This window comes from Hyperoodon ampullatus (genome assembly GCF_949752795.1).
Source record: "Hyperoodon ampullatus genome assembly, chromosome: 6".
NCBI classification, from domain to species: Eukaryota; Metazoa; Chordata; class Mammalia; order Artiodactyla; family Ziphiidae; genus Hyperoodon; species Hyperoodon ampullatus.
Window position 1 is genome coordinate 46,093,799 of NC_136919.1, and position 25,457 is coordinate 46,119,255.

The following is a 25,457-nucleotide window of genomic DNA, read 5'->3' on the forward strand; positions in this document are numbered from 1 at the left end:
TAGAGAAAGCCCGCACACAGCAACGAAGACCCAACGCAGCCAATAATTAATAAATAAAAAAATAATAAATAATTAAAAAAAACCTTGTAAGAGACACCAGAGAGCTAGCTTGTGCTCTCTCTCCTCTCAAGCCACATGAAGACACAGAGATAAGCCAGGAGGAGTCTTCAGTAGAAACTATGTTTCCTAAACTGTGAGAAAGTTAATTTCTGTTGTTGTAAGCCACCGCATCTATGGTATTTTGTTATGGCAGCTGGAGTTATATTAAAACAGTAGGATCTATTTTTAATCATTATTAAAACAATAACATTTAAGAATACCATGCCCTAATGATAGTGGAATAGTAGCCAAATTGGTATATCCTTGCAGTGTCAGTAGCTACAGAGATTAGTATAATGCCTTGAGAATCATCTGAGTCTAGAAACAAGAATAACTCTTCAGAGCTAGAACCTTACGTAAAACAGTAAAATATTTTCCTACTGGCTATCAAGTATCCTAAAATACACCATCTTACTGTAACATTTATTTCATGACTACACCTGTGAAATTCATCTGTAAACACTATACAGGAAAAATGATCTGTAACATCCAACATCTTTATTATTTTTTAAAAGAAAGAGCCATACTGTGTCCTACAACTCATTAGTACTAAAAGGATCATCAAATGCTAAATACTTCTGTATAATTTCCATTTAATTTTGTGGCAAAACTAAAACTATTCTAACTATTAGTCTATTAGTCTACCAAAAAAATTATTTAAATAAATACATACTAAGAGCAGTGAGATTCTGAGTTGCCACAGCTCTGAAGTTCACAGTGAAGAGTGTACAAAAACCTCATTTTTTTTTTTTTTTTTTTGCGGTACGCGAGCCTCTCACTGTTGTGGCCTCTCCCATTGTGGAGCACAGGCTCCGGACGCGCAGGCTCAGCGGCCATGGCTCACGGGCCCAGCCGCTCCGCGGCATGTGGGATCTTCCCAGACCGGGGCACGAACCCATGTCCCCTGCATCGGCAGGCGGACTCTCAACCACTGCACCACCAGGGAAGCCCACAAAAACCTCATTTTAATACATGGTTTGTGAAGCAAATGGGCTTCATTGGTTATCTACTTCTGAGCACACAGTAACAAACATAACCAGGAAACTATTATTGAGATCACTCAACATATTATGAAGCAAAAAGGAGTAGACTGTGCAGTATGATCACTGATGACAAGCTCATATTAAATTTCTTTTGTTCTCCAAGCTTCCCCTTGGTATTTATAAATTTCACAAATGTGGCAATGATATTACAAATGTTAAATTAATTAAATTCATTCATATAACACAGCAGTATTTATAACTTTGGGGGCTGCAGTAATGTGTCTGTGAATGTATTTAATAAAACTGTAACCAAAACTCTTATAGTTTTAAAAACTTGATAAAATAAACTATTTTCTACCAAAAATAGTCCTTATGATATTTTTAATACTCATGAAGTTATTAAGATACAAAAACTCATCAATTCACATGTTTTGGCATTTGAGTAGGCTTTTCCTTTTGTATTTTTGTCTTGTTGCTGTTGACATTGTTGCCATTGTTCCCCCATTTCATCCCCAGTTCTATTACAAATAACTGCAGTAAACAATTTGGTGACCAGAGCAATTTGACATTGAGGTCCATTGTGTTTCTAGGTGAAAACATAAGATGGATGAGGAGAGAGCAACTTCCTGGAATATCCCTTTGGCTAAGAACCATGAGCCCTAATGTCTAAAATCACAAATACTGACTTGGGCCCTCAAAAAGTTCAATTCTGATACCATTTCCAGAATGTAGTAAAGTAAATTAACATATTATTAATTTGTGAGAAGAGTCTCTTGTGACTCATCTGATTACATCAAATTTAATTCCTAACTATGACTTAACACTTCTTTAAAAACAGAACTTTTATGGCATGGAAAACAACTGCATATTTATAAGATATGCATGTATTATTTTACTGCTGAAATTTTTGTTATGCATATGAAAAATATTTTTAAAAATAGTGATCCAATGCTAAATCTTAAGAGACAGAACTAAATAGCCTACCTAAGTGGTGAAAAAGCAGTGGAAAGGGGAGTGTATCTACCTACACCTTCTTCTGAAAGAGCTTTGAATCCTTTATTCTGTTTTTTTTTTTTTTTCCTTTTTGCTTCTTTGTTGAGAAGGGTTTGAGAATTAGATACCTGAGATGGAAACAGGCGAATATATGGCTCTAAGGTGAATTAGTTCTCAGTAGCAAGACAAAAGCTTGAGTCTTCTCACTTCTCTTTTGCTATCTAAAAAATCTGTACATACCACATAGTTGGGTTTTTTTTCTTGAATTCATGTTCCTTTTAATTTTTTTTTTTTTTTTTTTTTTTTTTTTTTTTTTTTTTTGTGGTACGCGGGCCTCTCACTGTTGTGGCCTCTCCCGTTGCGGAGCACAGGCTCCGGATGCGCAGGCTCAGCAGCCATGGCTCACGGGCCCAGCTGCTCCGCGGCATATGGGATCCTCCCAGACCGGGGCACGAACCCGTATCCCCTGCATCGGCAGGCGGACTCTCAACCACTGCGCCACCAGGGAGGCCCCCTTTTAATTTTTTTAAATTAATTTTTATTGGAGTATAGTTGCTTTTATACCACATAGTTCTGAAGGCAAGAATTTTTGATTATTAAATGGACAGGGACAGAAAAATATTTCTATGTGTATTAAACCCAGTTTGAACTTATGAACAGTGAATTATTTCTATAGTCTCTCCCTACAACAGGATAACTTTGTTATATAGAATAGTACAACATATTCATTGTTGTTTATTTGTATTATGATTACGTCAAATACTAAAGATACTAAAGAAAACAATATTCTGGGAACCTATTTCTGGAAATGTTACTATGCATCACCTTTTGAACACTAGTTTGTCCTGTTTTAAGAAGGAAAGAAAAATGAAGATAATGACTGACAGAAAAAGCAGGTTGTGAAAAATAATAAAGCTACCCCAGTGTGCTCATTTATAGACTGAGATCCAAATTCAGGACTACAGAGTAAGTTCTCCATCCCTTGCCTATAAGCATTTTAAAGGCTCTGTAACTCTGTTTCTGGAGCAAAGGTGCTTGCCAATAACCACCTGACCAAAAAAAGAACTATGACTAAGGTTGCAAATTTTAAAAAACAATTTTAATGCCTTGGCCTCAGCTACAACTTCACAGCACTACTGCAATGAAAAAGATTACAGGATGGTAAAGGAGTAGACTTTAGGATAGACTCAAAGGATATTTTAGTGGGCCTTGTCATATATCCTGAGAAACATAATGCGTTGTTCCAGAATCCTTATAAATTAGCACAAAGCTAAGTACATTTCATCAAAAAAGCTACAAATTATTTTTCCAGGCACTGTCTAGTAGAAGAACCTAACCTTGGATTTATTCCAAAAGAGGCTCTCAACTGGTATGCAGCAACTCCTTAAAGGACACCAGTACAAATATAGTATAAATTCCCACACCCTCCTGTCCCAAAGCTGAATCTCTGATCAAAGCAACAAACAAACCCTTGCTGTGAAGCTAGAGGATAGGTACACAAATAAGTTTGTATGACTTTATCTACTAAATTAAAAAAATGCAAATGTTAACAAATATGAATTATAATCTTAGCAATGAGCAGCAAAGGTTTAAAGCCTCAACCTTAAATTAACCATAATATACACTGGTATTAAAAAACTACCCTCAATTTTTGAGCAATTCAACTACAGACTGCTAACCAAAAATGGGAAACCATGAATACTTCTCTGTGGCTACAGCATAACTACCACAGCATACCGAGCTATGGAGGCTATTTTAAAGGATAGTATCTTAAATAAATCTTCAGAGAAATTCATGATAGACATCTCTTACCTCATAAATGTTGGGGTGCCACATTTTGGTCAAGAATCTGAAGGTAGGTGGTGAATATGGGTAGTCAATAGGAAATTTAATATGCGCCTGAAAAGAAAAAGAATGAAATGCTAGTAAGACTACAGGGTTATTCATCTAACAATTCACCCTGATATACTCCAGCGCAACAAAACTCCTTTCTACACAGTAGACTATGGAGATTAAAATAGCTCATATATATTCTGTTATCCCCAATGCCAGGGTTATTATTAGCATGTGTTCTAACTATCTCTTTAAATATTTATAAAAATTAATGTTAAATTGCCAAAGCTCAACAGTTATATAATTGAACACACGAATGAAAAACAGTTTAATATGTGTGTCACATTAATGGGTACATTTTATTTTAATAACAAAAAATAATTAATACAACCTTATGGTACATAATACAGAACAAAGATAATTTGTTTTACTTAACACCGTTTACCACCCAGAAGTAACAAATGCTTCCATTTTGATATGGCTCCTCCAAGAGTTTTTGATGCTTATATATGCTTATCTCTTTACAAAACTTATTTTCAAAAACTTGAATATACTTTATTTTATACTCTGTTTTTTCCATCTGTATCATATCATAAACATTTTCCTTTGTATATATGATTGTTAGTATGTGCATAATGTTCCATCATACAAATATATAGATGAACCATTAAAAAAAAAAACTACTTCCTTATTTTGGAACAGCTGGGTTGTTTTTCACTCTTTTGCTATTGTAAATACTGCTACAGTGAATGTCCTTGGCAGCATCCCACATTTCACATATGAAAAAATCCAGACAAATTCTCATCTAACAGTACTAGTAAAAGGGAGTGAAGAAGGGAATGAAAGAACAAGGTAAGAATAAATAAGCTAAGGACAGCAGTGAAAATGGCAGAGTCAGGATCCTCAAAAATTCTGTCTGCAGAACTTCTCCGGTGGCGCGGTAAGTGGTTGAGAATCCGCCTGTCAATGCAGGGGACACAAGTTTGAGCCCTGGTCCGGGAAGATCTCACATGCTGCGGAGCAACTAAGCCCATGCGCCACAGCTACTGAGCCTGCGCTCTAGAGCCAGTGAACCACAACTACTGAACCTGAATGCCACAACTACTGAAGCCCGCGCACCTGGAGCCCGTGCTCTGCAATGAGAAGCCACCGCGATGAGAAGCCCATGCACCTCAACGAAGAGGAGCCCCCGGTTGCCACAACCAGAGAAAACCCGTGCACAGCAACGAAGACCCAACCCAGCCAAAAATAAATTAATTAATTAAATAAATTAAAAAAAAAAAAAAAAAAGGAAACACTAAAGGGAGTCCTTCAGGCTGAAATGAAAGGACACTAGCCAGTACATGAAACAACAAGAAGGAAGAGCACAAATCAAAACATAGGGTAAGTATAGGATAAATATGAAAGAAACAATAAATGTACTTTTTGTTTATAACTTTTTTCCTAATTTAAAAGATAATTACATAGTATAATAATTATAAATCTATTGAAAGGCAAAAAATACACAAAGAAGGAATTTGTTTTCCAATAAAAAACAAAATAAAGGGGAGGGATCAGAGTTACATAGGAGCAAAGTTTCTGTATACCATTGAAATTAAGATGGTTATTAACTGAACTTATATACAGTTATATGATGTTGATTGTAATCCCGAGGGTAACCACTAAGAAATAACTCAAAAATTCAATACCCCTTCATGACTGAAAACACCCAACAAACTAGGAATACAAGGTAAATTCCTCAACTTGAAAAAGGAAATGTAGTAAACAAAACTATAACTAACATTATACTTAGTGGTGAAATAATTTCAGAAATAAGACAAGGATGTCCACTCTCACCACTTCTACTCAACACTGTACTGGAGATGCTAGTCAGGCCAGCTGGCAAGGAAATGAAATAAAACGCATCTTGGTTGGAAAGTAAGAAGCAAAGTTATTTTTATTTGCAAATTAGATATTCCTGTATATAGAAAATTCAAAAGGAACCCACTAAATATATTAGAATAACAAATTCAGCAGAATTGCAAGATAAAAGATCAACATACCGGCATTTATATTTCTACACTGCAGCACTGAACAAACTGAAAATGAAATTAAGAAAATTCCATTTATAATAGCATCAAAAAGAATAAAATACTTAGGAATAAATATAATAAAAGAAACACAAAACTTACACTCTGAAAAGTACAAAACATTTTTAAAAGAAATTAAAGACTTAAATAAATGTTAAATATCCATGATATTATATGTTCATGGATTGCAAGACTCAATACTGTTAAGATGGTAATCCTCCTCAAGCTTATCTACAGATTCAGCATCACTGTATGGAAACCCCTGTTGCCTTCTTTACAGAAATGGAAAAGCTGGTACTCATGGGACCCAGAATAGCCAAAACAATCTTGAAAAATAAAGACAAAGTTAGACAACTCACACTTTCCAGTTTCAAAACACGACAAATCTATAGTGATCAAGACAGTCTGGTACTCATATAAGGCCAATTTAATGGGGGGAAAGGCCTTTTCAACAAATTGTGCTGAGACAACTGGATATTCACATGCAAAAGAATGGAGTTAAATCCTTTGAAATACACCAACGGACTCTGTATTTTAACAAGGCCTGCCTTCAGGAGAAACCAGTTACAGCCTAACTTGCTAGGATATTGTCAGAGCCTAACTGACCTAGGGAAAGAGAAATATTGGGTTGGCCAAAAGTTCATTAGGGTTTCTCCATAACATCTTACGAAAAAACTCCAGCCCTAATATCCCACCTAAGGGGTGAGGAAAAACTGAGAAACTCTTGAAAAGTTCACAGTCCAGAGGCAAAGCCTCATTAAAAAGATTGAAAACTAATCATAGGAGAACAGAACTCTTCCCCTTCCCCTCACACCTCACCACCATATTACTAAGGCATTTATAGCAGTTCCTTTTACCCAGTACATCACAGCTAACTAACATGAAAAAATTATAAGGCATACCTAAAGGAAAAATCACAAATGAAGAGACAGAGCAATTATCACAACCAGACATGGGAAAGATGTTGGAATTATTAGACTGGGAATTTAAAACAACTATGATTAATATTCTAAGGATTCTAGTGGACAAAGTAGACAGCATGCAAAAACAGATAGGCAATGTAAGCAGAGAGATGGGAATCCTAAGAAAGAACCAAAGACAAATGCTAGAGATAAAAACACTGAAGAATGCCTTTGATGGGCTTAGTAAGACTGACACAGCTAAGGGAAAAAACCTCTGCACTAGAGGATATTATCAATAGAATCCTCGAAAACAGAAAAGTAAAGAGAACAAAGACTGGGGGGTGAAAACAGAACAGAATATCCAAGGAGTGTGGGACAACTACAAGAAGTGTAAGATACATGTAATAGGAATACCAGAAGGAATAAAAGACGCCATAACGAAAATGAAAAGACAACCCACAGAATGGGAGAAAATACTTGCAAATCATTTATCTGATAAGGGACATGTACCCAGAATATGTAAAGAATGCTTATAACTCAATAATAAAGAGAATTAACTCAATTTAAAAATGAGCACAGGGCTTCCCTGGTGGCACAGTGGTTAAGAATCTGCCTGCCCAGGGTGATCAGCTGGGTGCTTTGTGACTGCCTGGAGGGGTGGGATGGGGAGGGTGGGAGGGAGGGAGATGCATGAGGGAAGGGATATGGGAACAGATGTATATGTATGACTGATTCACTTTGTTATAAAGCAGAAACTAATAAAAAAAAAATTTAAAAAAAAAAAAAAAAAAAGAATCTGCCTGCCAATGCAGGGGACACAGGTTCGAGCCCTGGTCCGGGAAGATCCCACATGCTGCGGAGCAACTAAGCCTGTGTGCCACAACTACTGAGCCTGCGCTCTAGAGCCCGCAAGCCACAACTACTGAAGCCCACACACCTAGAGCCCTTGCTCTGCAACAAGAGAAGCCACAGCAGTGAGAAGCCCATGCACTGCAACAAAGAGTAGCCCCCACTCGCCTCAACTAGAGACAGCCCACGCGCAGCAACAGACCCAACAGAGCCAAAAGTAAATTAATTAATTAATTAAACAAACAAACAAACAAAATGTTTGGCCAGGATGTCATGAAATTAGAACGCTTTATACATTGCTGGAAGGGATCAAAATGGTATAGCCACTTTGAAAAACAGTCTAGCATTTCCTTGAAAGAATAAACATAGTTAACCATGTACCACGCAAGTCCACTACCAGGTATATGTCCAAGAGAAATGAAAACATTACATCCACATAAGAACTTGTACAGAAATGTTCACAGCAGCATAATAGACAAAATGTAGAACAACCCCAAATGTCCATCACCTGAGGAAATGAATGAACAAAAGGTGGTATATATCCATACACTAGAATATTATGTGGCAGTTAAAAGGAATGAAGTACTGGACCTCCCTGGTGGTCCAGTGGTTAAGACTCCGAGCTTCCACTGCAAGGGGTGCAGATTCGATCCCTGGCCAGGGAAGATCCCACATGCCACGTGGTGCAGCCAAAAAAAAAAAAAAAAAGAATAAAGTATTGATATATGTTACAATGTGGATGAACCTCAAAAACATTAGCTATGTGAAAGAAGTCAGTCACAAAAGACCATATTATTTATGAAATGTCCAGAAGAGATTAGTATTTGCCTACAGCTGGGGGTAAACTGGGAGGAAACAGAGGTGACTATTAAAACGTATAGGGCTTTTGGGATGAGGAAAATGCTCTAAAATTGATTATGGTGATGGTTGCACAATTTTATGAATATACTAGAAACCACTGAATTGTGTACTTTAAATGAGTGAATTGTATATATACATTAAAATCACAATAAAGCTGCTTATTAAAAAAAAAAAAACCAGGGACTTTCCTGGTGGTCCAGTGGTAAAGAATCCGCTTTACAATGCTTACAATGCAGGGGACGCGGGTTCCATCCCCGGTCAGGGAACTAAGATCCCATATGCCCCAGGGCAACTAAGCCCGTGCACCACAACTACTGAGCTCATGTGCCTCAACTAGAGAGACTGCGTGCCGCAAACTACAGAGCCCACGTGCCCTGGAGCCTGCGCACCACGACTAGAGAAGAGAAAACCCACACGCCACAACTAAAGAAGCCCAAGCGTCACAACTAGAGAAGAGAAAACCTGCATGCCACAACTAGAGAGCGGCCTGTGCATCGCAACGAAGAGCCCACATGCTGCAACTAAGACCCGATGCAGCCAAAAATAAATAATAAATAAATCTTTAAAAATAAATAAATAAAAATTAAAGCAAACAAAAAACTGGAGTCCAAAAGCAGTCACACCCCAATAGCAACAAGAATACCCAGTTCCTCAGATCTTGGTTTCAAAATACCATTTTCTAATAAAAAGAAACAAGGCTCTTTGGAGAAATACTTGATTCTACATGTAGGGCAAGGAAAATACAAGATGGGCATGGAGCATCTTATAGTGCCTGAAAGTAAGGAAATGCTACAGAAAAAATATGGAGGCATGTCAAAAACAAAAAACAAACAAAAAAAAGCAAACAACAACAAAAAGCCACAGGAGCCAACCTGAAAGAGCCCCTACTGGCCAAAAGTAAAGCAATTCATAGTACTGGAGGATAACCCAAGGTATAAAATAAATGTGAATGAGTACATATTGGTATAAATTATTGAATGAAAAAATATTGGGGAAGGGACAAATCTTCTTCACAGCATATATTATCTTCCTCCAGATAATATATGTAGATATATCCCATTAAGGAGGTGGAGTTTAATTCCCTGAGTGTGGTCTAGGCTGAATGACTCACTTCCTAAGAATATGGAAAGGAAGACATACTAACTTTATCATAGAGAAACCTGGCAGACAACACCTTAACCAAGTGATCAAGGTTAACACCACTGGTGTTAAGTCGCTGAAATCATGACCTCCCTTATAAGATGTGCTGAGAAACGCAGCTCATCTCTGTGGTGCTCTTACCCCAAAACCCATAACCCAGTCTGATGATGAGACAAACATCAGACAAACCCAAATGGAGGGACATTCTACATAATACCTGACCACTTCTTTTCAAAACTGTCAAGGTCATGAAAAAAAAAGAAAGATGGGGAAACCATCAAATATTGGAGGAAACTAAGGAGACATGACAACTAAATGCAATCAGGATTCTGAATTGTATACAGGAATAATAAAAGGACATTAGGGGTGGTAGGGGAGAACTGAGCATGACTGCTAATGGATATGAGGTTTCTTTTGGAGGTGATGAAATAAACTGGAGTTAGATGGTGGTGATGGCTGTATGACCTGGTGAATAAAAAAACACTGAATTGTACACTTTGAAAGCCTACAAAGTATTGGTACCATGGCTAGGTGTTGTTTGAGTAGGTCCCTGGGTGGATAAAAGCAGAGGAAATAGCAAGGCACCAGGTGCAAAGAATGTGGAGTGGTCAGGTATGGCTAGTGGGATGCCTGGTGGTAACTATAGGAGATAGAAGACTGGATGAAGGTAGGTTGAAGCCTTGTTTAGGTGTTTTAGTGGGAAACTACATAAAGTCAGAAAATCAGGGACTTCCCTGGTGGTGCAGTGGTTAAGAATCCACCTGCCAATTCAGGGGACACAGGTTCAAGCCCTGGTCCAGGAAGATCCCACATGCCACAGAGCAACTAAGCCTGTAGGTCACAACTACTGAGCCCGTGCGCCTAGAGCCCATGCTCCGCAACAAGAGAAGCCACCACAATGAGAAGCCAGTGAACTGCAAGAGTAGTCCCTGCTCGCCGCGACTGCAGAAAACCTGCGCACAGCAATGAAGACCCTACACAACCATAAATAAATAAATAAATTTTTTAAAAAAGGAAACGAAGGGCTTCCCTGGTGGCGCAGTGGTTGAGAGTCCGCCTGCCGATGCAGGGGACACGGGTTCGTGCCCCGGTCCGGGAGGATCCCACGTGCCGCGGAGCGGCTGGGCCCGTGAGCCATGGCCGCTGAGCCTGCGTGTCCGGAGCCTGTGCTCCGCAGCGGGAGAGGCCACAACAGTGAGAGGCCCGCATACCGCAAAAAAAAAAAAAAAAAAGGAAACGAAAATCAAAGGCAAGATGTCTATTTTAGAATAAATGACTCTATGACAGCACCGTAAAAGATGGATTGAATCGGATAAAAGACAGAAAGAAGTTAGGAGTGGTTTCCTCTTTTTCATTTAATCAGCCTCATCTCCAGAATATGCATATACTTTAGAAAGCTTTAGTAATGATGACATAGTTATATAATGCATATCTGAATAAAACAGGATTGTAAAAATTTCCATACAAAATTGGAACTCTGATCGTTGAAAATGTAACCTCCTTTAACATATTTCTATGGGAAATCAGATTATCCTTTTTAAAAATAAATAGTCAATAAAATTTAGTATTGTTAGTCAAATCTTTAGGTCCCCAAAAATGTCCTCCTAGACTACTAACTATATTAAAAGAAATCTTTGCAGAGTAACTAGGAATGGTTGCACGAAAATTCATAAAGAACGTATGACATGCACCAATTTGAAAGAGTAGTAAAGAACATCCACTCAAGAAGCTAGACTGCCTGGGTTTGAATCCTGGCTCTGCCATTCATTAGCTGTTTTTTGAAGTTATTTGTGTCTCCAGTTTCCTCATCAGTAAAATAAAGCTTATAGTACTTATTAAACAGCTTGGTATGAGAATTAAATGAGTAAATGCTTGTATAAAATGCATTAGAACAGTGTTTAACATATAATAAAATATATGTAAGAGTTCTGTTTAAAAACTGCAAATTAAACTGGCAGAGGTTATATGTCAGAAAACCTTCTTTAATAAAAAACCTCAGGGCTTCCCTGGTGGCGCAGTGGTTGGGGGTGCGCCTGCCGATGCAGGGGACACGGGTTTGTGCCCCAGTCTGGGAGGATCCCATATGCCGCGGAGCGGCTGGGCCCGTGGGCCATGGCCGCTGGGCCTGCACGTCTGGAGCCTGTGCTCCGCAATGGGGGAGGCCGCAGCAGTGAGAGGCCCGCGTACCGCAAAAAAAAAAAAAAAGCCTCTTTTATAGACTGCTCATTTTCGCTTTGTTTTATAGCTTTTACTTACCTGCCTTTTGATTATAACACTACCAGCTTTAGAAAAGACAACTAGAGAGATTCTTCCCAACCTAAGAACTTGAATCTTATGGAACCACTTTTCTAAGAGCTTTACAAATCCTAATTACTTTTTACTTATATATAATTAATAAACATTAATTACTTACTATTGTTAATTGGGTTTCTATATTTTCTCTAAGTATCTACTAATATTTTGAGCTTTTATCTTTACCTCTGTACCTTGAACACTACTTATCGCCACAAAATTTTAAAAAGTAGCATCTCCAGGATAAAGTCAAAAACTATTTTTGATTTTTAAAAGTATTATGCCCGGGAGTTCCCTGGAGGTCCAGTGGTTAGAACTCAGCGCTTTCACTGCCGTGGCCCAGGTTCAATCCTTGGTCGGGGAGCTAATTATGTTAGCTCATAATTATATCGGTGAAAAATTTTTAAGTTTAATTAAGTATAAAACTTGCTCTTATCCATTCCCAATCCTAGTAAATCTTAGGGTATGATTTGAACAAACTATAAACTTATTTTAAGTTTATAACAAGGAACAAGGGAAATGTGAACACTGACTGGATACTAAGGAATTAACTTTTTCAGCTGTAATAATAGCATTGTGGTTACTTTTTTAAAGGAGGCTCTTATATTTTAGAAATACATTCTGAAATATTCACAAGTGAAATGATATGATGTCTGAAATCAGTTACAAAATAATGTGAAGAGGAGTAGATAAGGTATAGATTAAACATATTTGCTATGAGTTAATTATGGATGCTGAGTGATGGGTACACAAAGAGTTTACTGGACTCCTATTTCTAATTTGATATTATGGAAAATTTCAAACATACAAAAAGCTTAAGAAATGAGATGACTAACATACAATTATTTTTTAAAAGCGTTACAGTGCTTTGCGTAACTAGCATAATCATACCATTATGATAGCAATAGATGCCACTATTAACCAAGTGAACATGATGGAACTTGGCAAGGTGATAATAAAGTTCATGTGAAAGAGAAAATACTTGAAAATAATACTGTTTTTGATAAAAACCAATAACAGGGAGGGGTTCACACTAGCAGATAGAAAAACATCCTAAAAAGATGCTATTAAAGGAGGAAACTACACACAGATCAATGATATAGAATAAGTTATTCAGAAAACAATAAAGGCAACATTTCAAATAAGCAGGAGAAAGTTTCAAATAATGTTGGGGGAAATGACTCTTCCTTTGGATAAAGGGGTAAAGATGCTTATAGACACTTGAAAAGAAAATCAGATTTCACTTGTAAGGAGACAAAGATCAAACCTCATCTTCAAGAAGAATCAACAACAGTTGTGAAGAACTGGACAATCCTTGATCTCCAAGAGTAAAAAGGAGTTCATATGCTAGCAGCAAAAGATAGATTGTTCTGTTGCCACAGTAACAAAGAGCCACCAGAATGAGTTTTTTAAAATGAAATATAGTTGATTTATAATGTTTTGTTAATTTCTGCTGTACAACAAAGTGATTCAGTTACATATATGTGTGTATACACATATATATATTTATTTGTATATACACACACTTTTTTTATATTCTTTTCCATTATGGTTTATCACAGGATACTGAATATAGTTCCCTGTGCTATACATACAGTAGGACCTTGTTTTTATCCATTCTATATATAATCAGAATCAGTTTTAAATTGCTTAAGCAATACCTGACAGTTCTGTAGGCATGGAACAAGAACCAACTTTAAACCCATTTAAACAACTTTTATTGGTGAGTATGTTTTGGCAAGCCAACCTATCAGTAACGGTCCCTTGTTTCTGAAAGCCAGCCAACTGGGAGCACACTCCTGTCCACGAACACACTTCTGAATACCAACCAATCAGTAATGGTCTCAGCCAAGTACCCATGCTTCCACAGCTGATGCCAACCCCACAAAGACTGTGAAAAATCCACCAATCCTTAAACTTAACACTTCTCAAAAACCCTATATAAGATCAGCAGTCTGCTCTATGTGTAGAGACTGTGATTTGACCAGCAAAACTCTTAAGTAAGCAATAAACTCAGCTTTGTGATTTTTGGTTTAAGTACTGAAGAGTTGTCTTTTATACCTTTTACAAATTTATTCATGAAGTACAGTTTTAAATTTCATATATGACTGTATCAAGAAATATGGGAAATAAATCTGAAAAGTCACACCTTAAAACATACAAATTGTTTTACAAGTAATTTAGACTCTGACTCTTTTTTAAGGCAGCTCCTTATATCTTTCTTGACTAACGTGCAAACACCTAAGAAGTATCTCCAAAATATTTTCTGTGCCATTACCACATATGCTTTCTCTAAAATGCTCAGGTTACTCCTAATGAAGTACTCTTTCATTACTCTTAATGAAATCACTGAACTCACCAGACATCTATGTTTAGTTATTCACACACTGAGCATTTATGTTAATATTTTCATTTATTTAATCATTCAACATATCACTGTTGAAAACCACTGATACTGGGACTTCCCTGGTGGCACAGTGGCTAAGAATCCGCCTGCCAATGCAGGGGACATGGGTTCAATGCCCTGGTCCGGGAAGATCCCACATGCCACGGAGCAACTAAGCCCGTGTGCCGCACTCTAGAGCCTGCGAGACACAACCACTGAGCCCGCGAGCCACAACTACTGAAGCCCTCGTGCCTAGAGGCCGTGTTGGGCAACAAAGAGAAGCTGCAGCAATGAGAAGCCTGCACACCGCAACGAAGAGTAGCCCCCACTCTCCACAACTAGAGGAAGCCCACGCACAGCACCGAAGACGCAATGCAGCCATAAATACATAAATAAATAAATAAAACGTATGTACTAAATGGTAGGCATTGGGTTAAATGCTTCATATGCATCATTTCATTTCATCACTCAGTTGTAAAATTAAAAGGTGAGATGCATGTACAGCCACAAATGCAGATGACTTTTAACTTAGGAACAGATTATCTTCCAGTCCACATTTCTGTCTACCAAGAAGCATCTCCCCAATGTTTATCATTTTGTCTAACCATGTTATTTACTGGGCTTCACCAATTCCACTGTCTCCTCATGCTCTAGCTTTTCTGCCCATTCTTTCTTATACTCCTTAGCTCCTCTCGTCTTTTTAACTTAATGTGCTCTCATTATAACGTTTCCCTGTTTCTTTAAAGAATACTTTTCTTCTTTAAAGAATCTTCTCCCCAGATGTGACACATTACAAAAACCAAAAACTTCTGGGCAAAGAAAAAGAAACACTAAAATGCATAACACCAAAAACGAATTTAGATAACATTAATATATGGAAATGAAGTATACATCAGCTTAGGACAAAATTTTGCTAACCCAATGTGCAACATTAAAGTAATTTTGTTATCCCACTAATTATTTTCATATGGAATTTCAGCTATACCATAACAAAAAACAAATATGAATAGAGAAATATATTCTAATTATTCCTGCTACCTGGTTATTAATATGAGTAAGTTAAGAAAAAGCTTCCCAGTCCTAAACACAACTATATTTGGTAATAGGTCACCTGACAACAAATGTAGAGTTGCTGTTGCATTTGGATTAGTGCCTGAAGATAGTGTGAAATGAGGATACTCCCACTGCTGAGCTTTTCTGCTATGTCATCAGCTCACATCTGCTATTGGATATGTTTCCAACATGACAGCAAAAGCAATCAAAACATGTTTTCTTATTAACTTGCTCCAAGTTTCAAAAGTCTGCCAACCACCAGTACAAACTTAAATAGTTCATTAACAGTATGTAATTAATATATTGAATAGCTATACCTAGTGATGCTATAATATGTGCCACAGGCTTTAAAGTCAAGAAATTATGTCTTTATTGATTACAAATCTCAATATAAAAAGTTAATTTAGAATTACTATAATACTTAATATAATTATTCTAAAGTTAAGATGAAATATAAATAACAGGAAATCCCTGATGCTCCTTCTGGACTCTTTTTTTTTTTGGCTGCACCACGGGGCATGTGGGATCCTAGTTCCCTGACCAGGGTTCAAACCCGTGTCCCCTGCAGTGGAAGCACGGAGTCCTAACCACTGGACCACCAGGGAAGTCCCCTGGACTCTTAAAAGTAAACTTCTGACAATTAAGGAGAAGTAACTCTCAGTATTAATTAATACTGGTAGTCCTCTATTTTTTTAACAGAATAATATAAAAATGTTTCTTTCAGCTTAGAAAGTAAAGCCTTTTTGTTCCCAAAATACACTACTAGGTTACAAGACTTACCATACGCTATAGTCATTGACTGTTATTGGTACAAGGCTAGACAAACAGAAAAATGGTACAGAAGAGAGTATCCAAAAACAGATATATACAGAATCACCTAGTTTACAATGAAAACAACACTACAATTCAGTGGGTGACAGGACAGTGTTTTCAATAAATGGTACTAGAGCAACTGGATATCCACATAGAAAAATTAACCTTGACCCTTGTCTCACATCATTTACAGATAGATCACAGATCTAACTGCAAAACTAAAACTATAAAGGTTTCTAGATGAAAACACAGAAGTATATCTTCACTCTGGAATTCCTAACCAGAGCAATTAGACAAGAAAAAATAAATAAAAGGCACCCAAATTTCCAAATTAGAAAAAATTATCTGTTTGCAGAGATGATCTTATAAATAGAAAACCCTGAAGATTCCACACAAAACAAAAACAGAATAAACAAATTTAGCAATATTGCAAGATGTAAAAATCAACATCTAAAAATCACTTGTGAAAAAAAAGTATACAATAGCAATGAATTCAAAGAGGAAATTAAGAAAATAACTCTGTTTACAATAACAGCAAGAATAAAATACTTAGGCATACGGAATTCCCTGGCAGTCCACTAGTTAGGGCTCTGTGCTTCCACTGTAGGGCGCACAGGTTCGATCCCTGTTCAGGGAATTAAGATCTCACATACCCCACAGCACAGCCAAAAAAATAAATAAATAAAAGGAAGAAATAAAATGTATGCTGTACGATGCTCTATTCTCACATGTATTTTTGTAATAAAGTATTTATATAAAAAAAGAGAATAAAATACTTAGGCATAAACTTAACCAAAGGTGAAAGACTTATACACTGACAACTACAAAACACTGCTGAAAGAAATTAAAGATGACACAAACAAATGGAAAGACAACCCATGTTCATGGGGTTAGAAGACTTAATATTGTTAAGCTGTCAATACTACCGAAAGCGATCTACAGATGAGATGCAATCCTTATCAAAATCCCAATTATGATTTTTGCAGAAATAGAAAAAGTCATCCTAAAATTCATATGGAACCTCAAAGGACTCCAAACAGCTAAAACAATCTTGCAAAAGAAGAACAAAGTTTGGAGGTCTCATACTTCCTGATATCAAAACTTAATATAAAGCTACAGTAATCAAGACAATGTGATATTGGCATAAAGACATTCACATTGATGGAACACAACAGAAAGCCCAAAAATAAACCCTCACTTACATGATCGAATAATTTTTTCTTTTTTTTTTGCGGTACGCGGGCCTCTCACTGTTGTGGCCTCTCCCGTTGCGGAGCACAGGCTCCGGACGCGCAGGCTCAGCAGCCATGGCTCACAGGCCTAGCCACTCCGCGGCATGTGGGATCTTCCCAGACCGGGGCACGAACCCGTGTCCCCTGCATCGGCAGGCGGACTCTCAACCACTGCGCCACCAGGGAAGCCCTATGATCGAATAATTTTTGACAAGGGTGCCAAGCATTCAATGGGGAAGGTACAGTCTTTTCAACAAATGACAGAAAAACTGGGTATCTATATGGAAAAGAATGAAATTGGACCCTTACGTTACACCATAGACGAATATTAACTCAAAAATGGATCAAAGACCTATAACACGTAAATTTATAAAACTCTTAGAAGAAAATGGGAAGAGCTTCATGACACTCAGTTTGGCAATGATTTCTAGGACATGACATCAAAAGCACAGCAACAAAAGAAAAAAATGTAAATTGGACTATATCAAAATTAAAAATGTTTATGTATCAAATGACATTATCAAGGGACTTCCCTGGTGGTCCAGTGGTTAAGAACCCACATTCCAATGCAGGGGACATGGGTTCTATCCCTGGTTGGGGAACTAAGATCCCACATGCCACAGGGCAACTAAGCCCGCACACCGCAACTACTAAGCCTGCACGTCACAACTAGAGAGAAGCCTGTGCGCCACAAAAGATCCCACATGCCAAAGCAAAGATGCCGCATGCCACAACTAAGACCCGACACAGCCAAATAAAAATAAATAAATAAATAAATAAATAAATAAATAAATAAATAAGTGTTTCATCAAATGACACTATCAACAGAGTGAAAAGGCAACCCACAGAATAGGAGAAAATATCTACAAATCATATATCTGATGAGGGATTAATATCCAAAATATATATAGTGAACTACATACAACTCAACAACAACAGGATTAAAAATCAGACAAAAGACAACTAGACATTTCTCCAAAGAAAATTTACAAATGGCCAATAAGCACAGGAAAAGATGCTCAACAGCAACAGTCATTAAGGAAACATAATGACTAAACCACAAAACCACAATGAGATACCACTTTATAGCCATTAGGATGGCTATTTACAAATCAAAACAACAAAATAAATGTTGGTGAGGATGTGGAGAAACTGGAAACACTTTTCATGCAGTGCTGGTAGGAATGTAAAATGGTGCAGCCACTATGGAAAACAATAGGGTGGTTCCTTAAAAAATTAAAAATAGAGGGCTTCCCTGGTGGCGCAGTGGTTGAGAGTCCGCCTGCCGATGCAGGGGACACGGGTTCGTGCCCCGGTCCGGGAAGATCCCACATGCCGCGGAGTGGCTAGGCCTGTGAGCCATGGCTGCAGAGCCTGCGCGTCCGGAGCCTGTGCTCCGCAACGGGAGAGGCCACAACAGTGAGAGGCCCGTGCACCGCAAAAAAAAAAAAAAAAAAACGCTAAAGGAAATGATTGATGAATTTTATAACATGAAAATTAAACAATTCCACATGACACAGCAAAATACACCATAAATATGGTTAAAGGCAAAACCACAAACTAGGGAAGATGTATATAACTTCTGACAAAAGGTTAATATACTTACATAAAGAATGCTTCTAAATCAAAGCATAAAGACAAACCTGTCTATAGTAAAACAGGTAAAGGATGTGAACAAGCCAAAAACAGAGAAATACATTCTACTACTTAGCAGACTTTTCATGGACTCACCAGGACTTTGAGAAATTTAGATAGAAAACCACTCCTATATGCAAAATGAGTCAGCAATTTTTACAAATATAAATATTTGTAAATTTTTTTGTATATACCAGTGGGAAGTCAGAGTATACAGCATATAATTCAGCCAAGCATAGAGAAATATATGCGAAGCATCAAGTTTATCAAAAGAAGAAAAGGAATCTAATAGTATTCTGCCTACATATACTATCTTCTGCATTCCTACCTAACTAAACACCAAGAAAGACACTACAGTTTCTCGAGCAGGAGACTGGCATAATGAACAAGGAGGTATTTGATAAGGGTATGCATGACAGCTGAAGGGGTTTAAATTAACTCACCAGATATGAAGGGGGGAAAAGTCTAGATTTTGATAGTGGCAATGGCAAAAGAGGAAAAGGAGCAAATTGCTAACTCTTGGCTCTGTTTCTCATATCAAATGACAAGCAACAACATTTTATTACCAAAGGTGAAAGCAGATCAACAAACATACCTCCAGTGACAATCATCTGGAGAAGAAACAACAGAATGAAAAGATTTAAAACCCCTTTCTTCACTAAACCATATTTTACTCTGTCAAATAATAATAAAGCTTAATATAATTACTTGTAATCTTTTTTCAAAATCAAAAATTTCTCAACTACAGAAAATAGATCCTCACTAAAATTGCAGAGGACAGAAACTAGATCTTATCTTGCATTATCTAATTACCGAAGAATAGCTTGTTAAAACTTAACACTGAGTCAACTCATATTCTCTTTTACCACACCACCCCCAGAAAGAGAAAAAGTAGGTGTCAGACATGACAAACAAGTAAAAAATGGGTATTGATGTTATACAACCACGGATCTGTGAAAATTCTGATTTCAAACACATATGAATTCAATAATGAACACATGTGACATACAAGAACTCATTTAGAAAAGGTATTGGCAGCAATGCTTTTACTTAGCCAAAGAGTGCTATGGAATATTATGCCATGCCAACATAACGAGACGTTGCATCCTCACTCTCTCAAAATGGTACTTGCTGTTTGAGACCTAACTAATGATAGAAAAATGTTAGGGAAAAGCCATTAGGAATCAGAGGCAATAAAATACAAACTTATACCAAAGGCTAAGATGTCAGGAGAAAAAGAGGCTTATGTATCAATATTTGGCATGTCATGAAAGTGTTATTCCCAATTAAGAGAATTTTCTTTGGCAAAATTACTTGGAAAATCTGCATTCCTAAAATGCAATTATATTAAAATAAAATAGCTTGAACACCCACAAGGATTATATGCTAAACATTAAATTTATTTTTAAATAATCAAATTGTGTTTTACTGAATACAAAAATCATTCTGTAAAACAAAAAAAAGCTTAAATAAGGTCTTCTATGTCACACAAAAACATAGGGGAAAAAGTCCTAGTTCTAATAAGTTTTCCAAAATAAAGACATAAAAAGAAAAACAGTATCTACAAGTCCATCCCAGTCTTAAGATTTTATGATGACCTTCCATGTTAAAACAGGGATATTCTCAAGGGTCTAAAACTGTCAAGGTAGGGCAGGAATTCTAAACTAAACTTGGGCAATGAGCCTTAACAAATTTAAATATAAATTGTCCTTCCTAGTTCAGCTGTTTTCATGAGGATCCAAGTGTGTCAGCTTAGGGCAGGTACTAATCTACCAAGAGATAAAATACACAAAGCGACACTATAGTAGCAATTACATATACTGATAAGATAATGAACATTTTCAAAGTAAGAATTTATAAAGGCTAAATGGTTTTCAAAGTATTTGCATTTCTGCTCCCAAATACAGGCACCATAACTCATAGTGTATTTTTAAAAGGCATTAAAATGAACTCTTCTATAAACTGAAATGTAAAGAAAATAGACTATTACATGGCATAGTCCTAGAGTGGAATACAATAGTTTAGTAATAATTATAATTAGAAATTTAACATTTATACCGTATTATTATAGATCATCAATTTCCAAAAACCTAAGCTTAACGAAGTATAATTATTGCCTTCACCTGTTCCCCTGGTAACTGTCTTCATATTTTCTTTAATCTCTGATTAGAATATAACAGTAAGAAGACATTTTATAGGAGAATAAAGAGCACTACCTCAAAATAATGGTAAGCCATCTTTCTAAATCTAACCTAGCCTTCCTGAGAGGATTCTGAAGATACATCAGGTACTACATCAACTGTTATTTACATCACTCAGTAATGTACTACAGGTAGATATGTGAAAGTGCATAAGTATTTTATCTGCAATGAATGAATAGGTTAGCTTTTACTATATGCGATTATTCCATGAGTTCCAAAAAAAAAAAAATCTAAATGAGCAGTATTAGTGCCTTAAAAAGTTAGTGTCTTAGCCTCAGAGTAGTATAAAACAGAATATGACCCAAGACTTCCTAACTTATATGTAAAAAAAATGAAAAAAGCTACCCCTTTAAGGATTTAGCTCTTATTAAGGAACAATTCTGAACGACAAAAAATTCTTAAGTCACTGTATACTACTATAAGCAAAACAGCTTGCATGCCTTTCAACAATTAGTCAATTTTTTGCATAGTTAAAGCATAAAAGGTTAACAATCTCACCAGTCTAATCAGCTAGCTGAGTTATTTCTCTCACACATGCACACACACAAGACTAAATACTACCTTATAAACTAAATAATACCTAATATGACTTTCAAGTACAGGAAATAATACTTTCTAACCTAAAATTATTTAAAAGTCAATACTAATTGTGGTTTGAACACAGAAGAAGAAACTTAAGTATTCACCTCTACTCTCTTCTGAAACCCTAACAAAAAGACCATAAGAAGAATAAAGATATATATAAAATCAAAAGGATAGGGCTTCCCTGGTGGCGCAGTGGTTGAGAGTCCGCCTGCCGATGCAGGGGACACGGGTACGTACCCCCGTCCGGGAAGATCCCACATGCCACGGAGCGGCTGGGCCCGTGAGCCATGGCCGCTGGGCCTGCGCGTCCGGAGCCTGTGCTCCGCAACAGGAGAGGCCACAACAGTGAGAGGCCCGCGTACCGCGAAAAAAAAAAAAAAAATCAAAAGGATAAAGAAAATATAAGAGGACAGTGGACCAGATATTGAGAGAATATTGCAATATGAAAAAAGATGAATTTAGCAGACTGGTAGAAGGCTGAAACCTAACAGGATAGGGGGGAGAGAATGGGAGAGAATGAGGGGTTGAAGCAAGCTCTTGTGTATAGATAAATCTGAAAAGGCTTAGGATCGAAACAGTTTGAAAGTCAAGGTGAAGGCTTCCCTGGTGGCGCAGTGGTTGAGAATCTGCCTGCCAATGCAGGCGACACGAGTTCAAGCCCTGGTCTGGGAAGATCCCACATGCCGCGGAGCAACTGGGCCCATGAGCCACAATTACTGAGCCTGCGCGTCTGGAGCCTGTGCTCCGCAACAAGAGAGGCCACAATAGTGAGAGGCCCGTGCACTGCGTTGAAGAGTGGCCCCCGCTTGCCACAACTAGAGAAAGCCCTCGCACAGAAACGAAGACCCAACACAGCCATTAATTAATTAATTAATTAATTTTTTAAAAAAAGAGAGAGAAAGTCAAGGTGTGAGACAGGGCTGAAAATAAAAGGATAAAAGGTGTATAAAGTTATAAGCAGTTAAACAACACATAAATCTCTTCCTCTGGCTCTTCAGTCAGGTGACTACCCCTATATGGCAGAAGGTTTGTACTCTGGGAAGGTTAAACAAGAGAACCACTAGCTGAGAGCAGAAATAAGATTTATTGAAAAACAAGGAGATTAAATAAAACTCTGTAAATGCTAAAACCACAGGCTCGTCCCATTCATGTACCCAATCCAGACACCAGTCGTTTCTCTCTCAGGTGGAAGATTAGAGGATTCCTATCCAGAGAAACTACTCACTCAAGAGAAAAGGCCTATAGATACTGATACTCGTGGGTTTCCCATAAAAAAGTCGATGCCCTAATCTAAACTCGTTGAGACCCACTAATCAACAAGGTGCACTCACACAGTTTCCCACTTGCAGCTTCTTAGTGATTCACTCTTAAATATAAATCAAGGGCTAAAGAAAACTAGAAATTTTAGGAAAACCTCCAAAATGAGAGGCAAAATTAGAAGAAAAAAAAGTAAAAAGCAACTAAGAAGATAGAGACAAATGAAATGAAAAACAACACTATAATTAATATCTTCAGGTAATTTCTGTTTCACAAAACAGTAACATTAAGTTATGAAAGGGGTAAACGTGGAAAAAGAAAGCCTTCCAGTTAATAACAAGATAACCATAGTTAGAGAAGCATATTGAATTATTTATGGGTAAAATGGCATGATGTCTAAACCTGCTCTCAGAAACGAGAGAGAAATGAAACATTGGCAAATTGTTAATCACTAAATTGGGTGATAGGTAGATCATAGTTCATTTTAAGATTCTCTCCCCACTTTTGTTTATGTTTACATTTTCAGTAATAAAGTTTTTTAAATGACCAAAATTTTAAAACACATTTCAAAAGATTGTGAAGATTAAAGTTGAGAAAATTATTTAGAGTAGAACAAAAAGACAAAAATGTAGAAAATACAAGAGAACATGAAAATTAGAGAATCAATCTAACTCATCATCTAAGTAATAGGAATTCCAGAAAGAGAGAAAAGATGTCAGAAAGATAATTAAAGAATTTAATAAAATTTCCCAGAACTAAAGGACTAGAGTTTCCAGAGAAGCCTTCAAAGTAAGGTAAGTATAATAAATGATAAAAGACCTAAAACGAAATCAAGAATAATCTATTTGACCATATGGAAAACGGTATTCAAAGGGGTTTTACAATTCTATTAGAGAATTTAGAATCATAAATGAGAGTGACAAAGGAAACCAAGGAAAATGGGAAAACAAGACAATTATTAACTCCAGGAAAAATAAAAGATTTTCCAAGAAAGGAAATGTAATCACACTGTACAGCTGGGGACGGAGTCAACATAATACTTACATAATAGCTGTCCCTCAGTATCCATGGTTTCAGGACCCCCATGGATACCAAAATCTGAGGGTGCTCCAAGTCCCTTATATAAAATAGCATAGTATTTGCATTAACCTACACACATCCTCCCATATACTTTAAATCATCTCTAGATTACTTGTATAAGATGACTAAACTGTTAGGTTCCATAACAGCAATTCAAAAGAAAATGTTAAAAATTGAAAAATCATTTACAGTATCAGCACATCATTTAGAAATCTGGAAGTAAAAGCTGTATCAGAAAACAAGACTGAAAAGAGGAAATAAAGGAGGGAACAGGTAAAACAGGGTACTGCTATTTAACATCATAAATCTAGAAGTATTTTTTAATAACTATGTACACATTATTCACAATAGCCAAAATATCCCAAGAATTCAAATGTCCATCAACAGACTAACAGACAAAAGGAAATGTGGTATATACATACAACAGGATATTATTCATCCTTAAAAAAGAAGGAAACCCTACCATTTGCAACAACATGGATGGCACTGTGCTAAGTGAAGTCAGTTACAGAAGGACAAATATTGCATGATTCCACTTATATGAGGTATCTATAAAATAGTCAAACTCACAGAAGCAGAGAACAGAATGGTGGTTGCCAGGGAATGGGGGGAGGGGAAATGAGGAAGTTGATGTTCAAAGGGTATAAAGTTACCAAAAAAACAACCCCCCAAAACCCCAAAAAACCCCACAACTATATACACATATTATTTTGATAAAAGTAAAACAAAATAAAGACTGCCTGCGGGGAGGGTGGTGAAAGAACAGGGTGGTGAAAAGTTTTTACATTTTGTCCTTAGTTCTCCCCTGTTTATGCTTTGGGATAAGACTGCCTGTCCCTTTCTCCAAATAAATCAACAGTCTAATCACACTTTGCAGTGTAAAGTCAGGACAGTGCAAAAGCCTTGCTACTACAGGGGGATCAGCTCGGTGCTTTGTGACCACCTAGAGGGGTGGGAGAGGGAGGGTGGGAGGGAGACACTAGAGGGAGAGGATATAGGGATATACGTATACATATAGCTGATTCACTTTGTTATACAGCAGAAACTAACACAACAATGTAAAGCAATTATACTCCAATAAAGATGTTTAAAAAAAAAAAAAAAAAAGCCTTGCTACTGTAAGCCACTGAGGAAAACGGGTGCAAGGTGATTAGTTTACCCTCGGCATTCACTCTTCCAAGCCTTTCTTCCTTT

General features: G+C 37.1%; 1 protein-coding gene across 1 annotated transcript in view; it reads right to left on the minus strand.

The window, feature by feature from the left end:
• The window catches only part of UBE2R2 (ubiquitin conjugating enzyme E2 R2), a 91,116-nt gene that overhangs the window by 21,838 nt on the left and 43,821 nt on the right, over positions 1-25,457 (minus strand). The window contains exon 2 of the mRNA XM_079705728.1: positions 3,888-3,974. Coding sequence (XP_079561854.1) covers positions 3,888-3,974 — 87 coding nt within the window. The remainder of the gene's footprint in view (positions 1-3,887; positions 3,975-25,457) is intronic.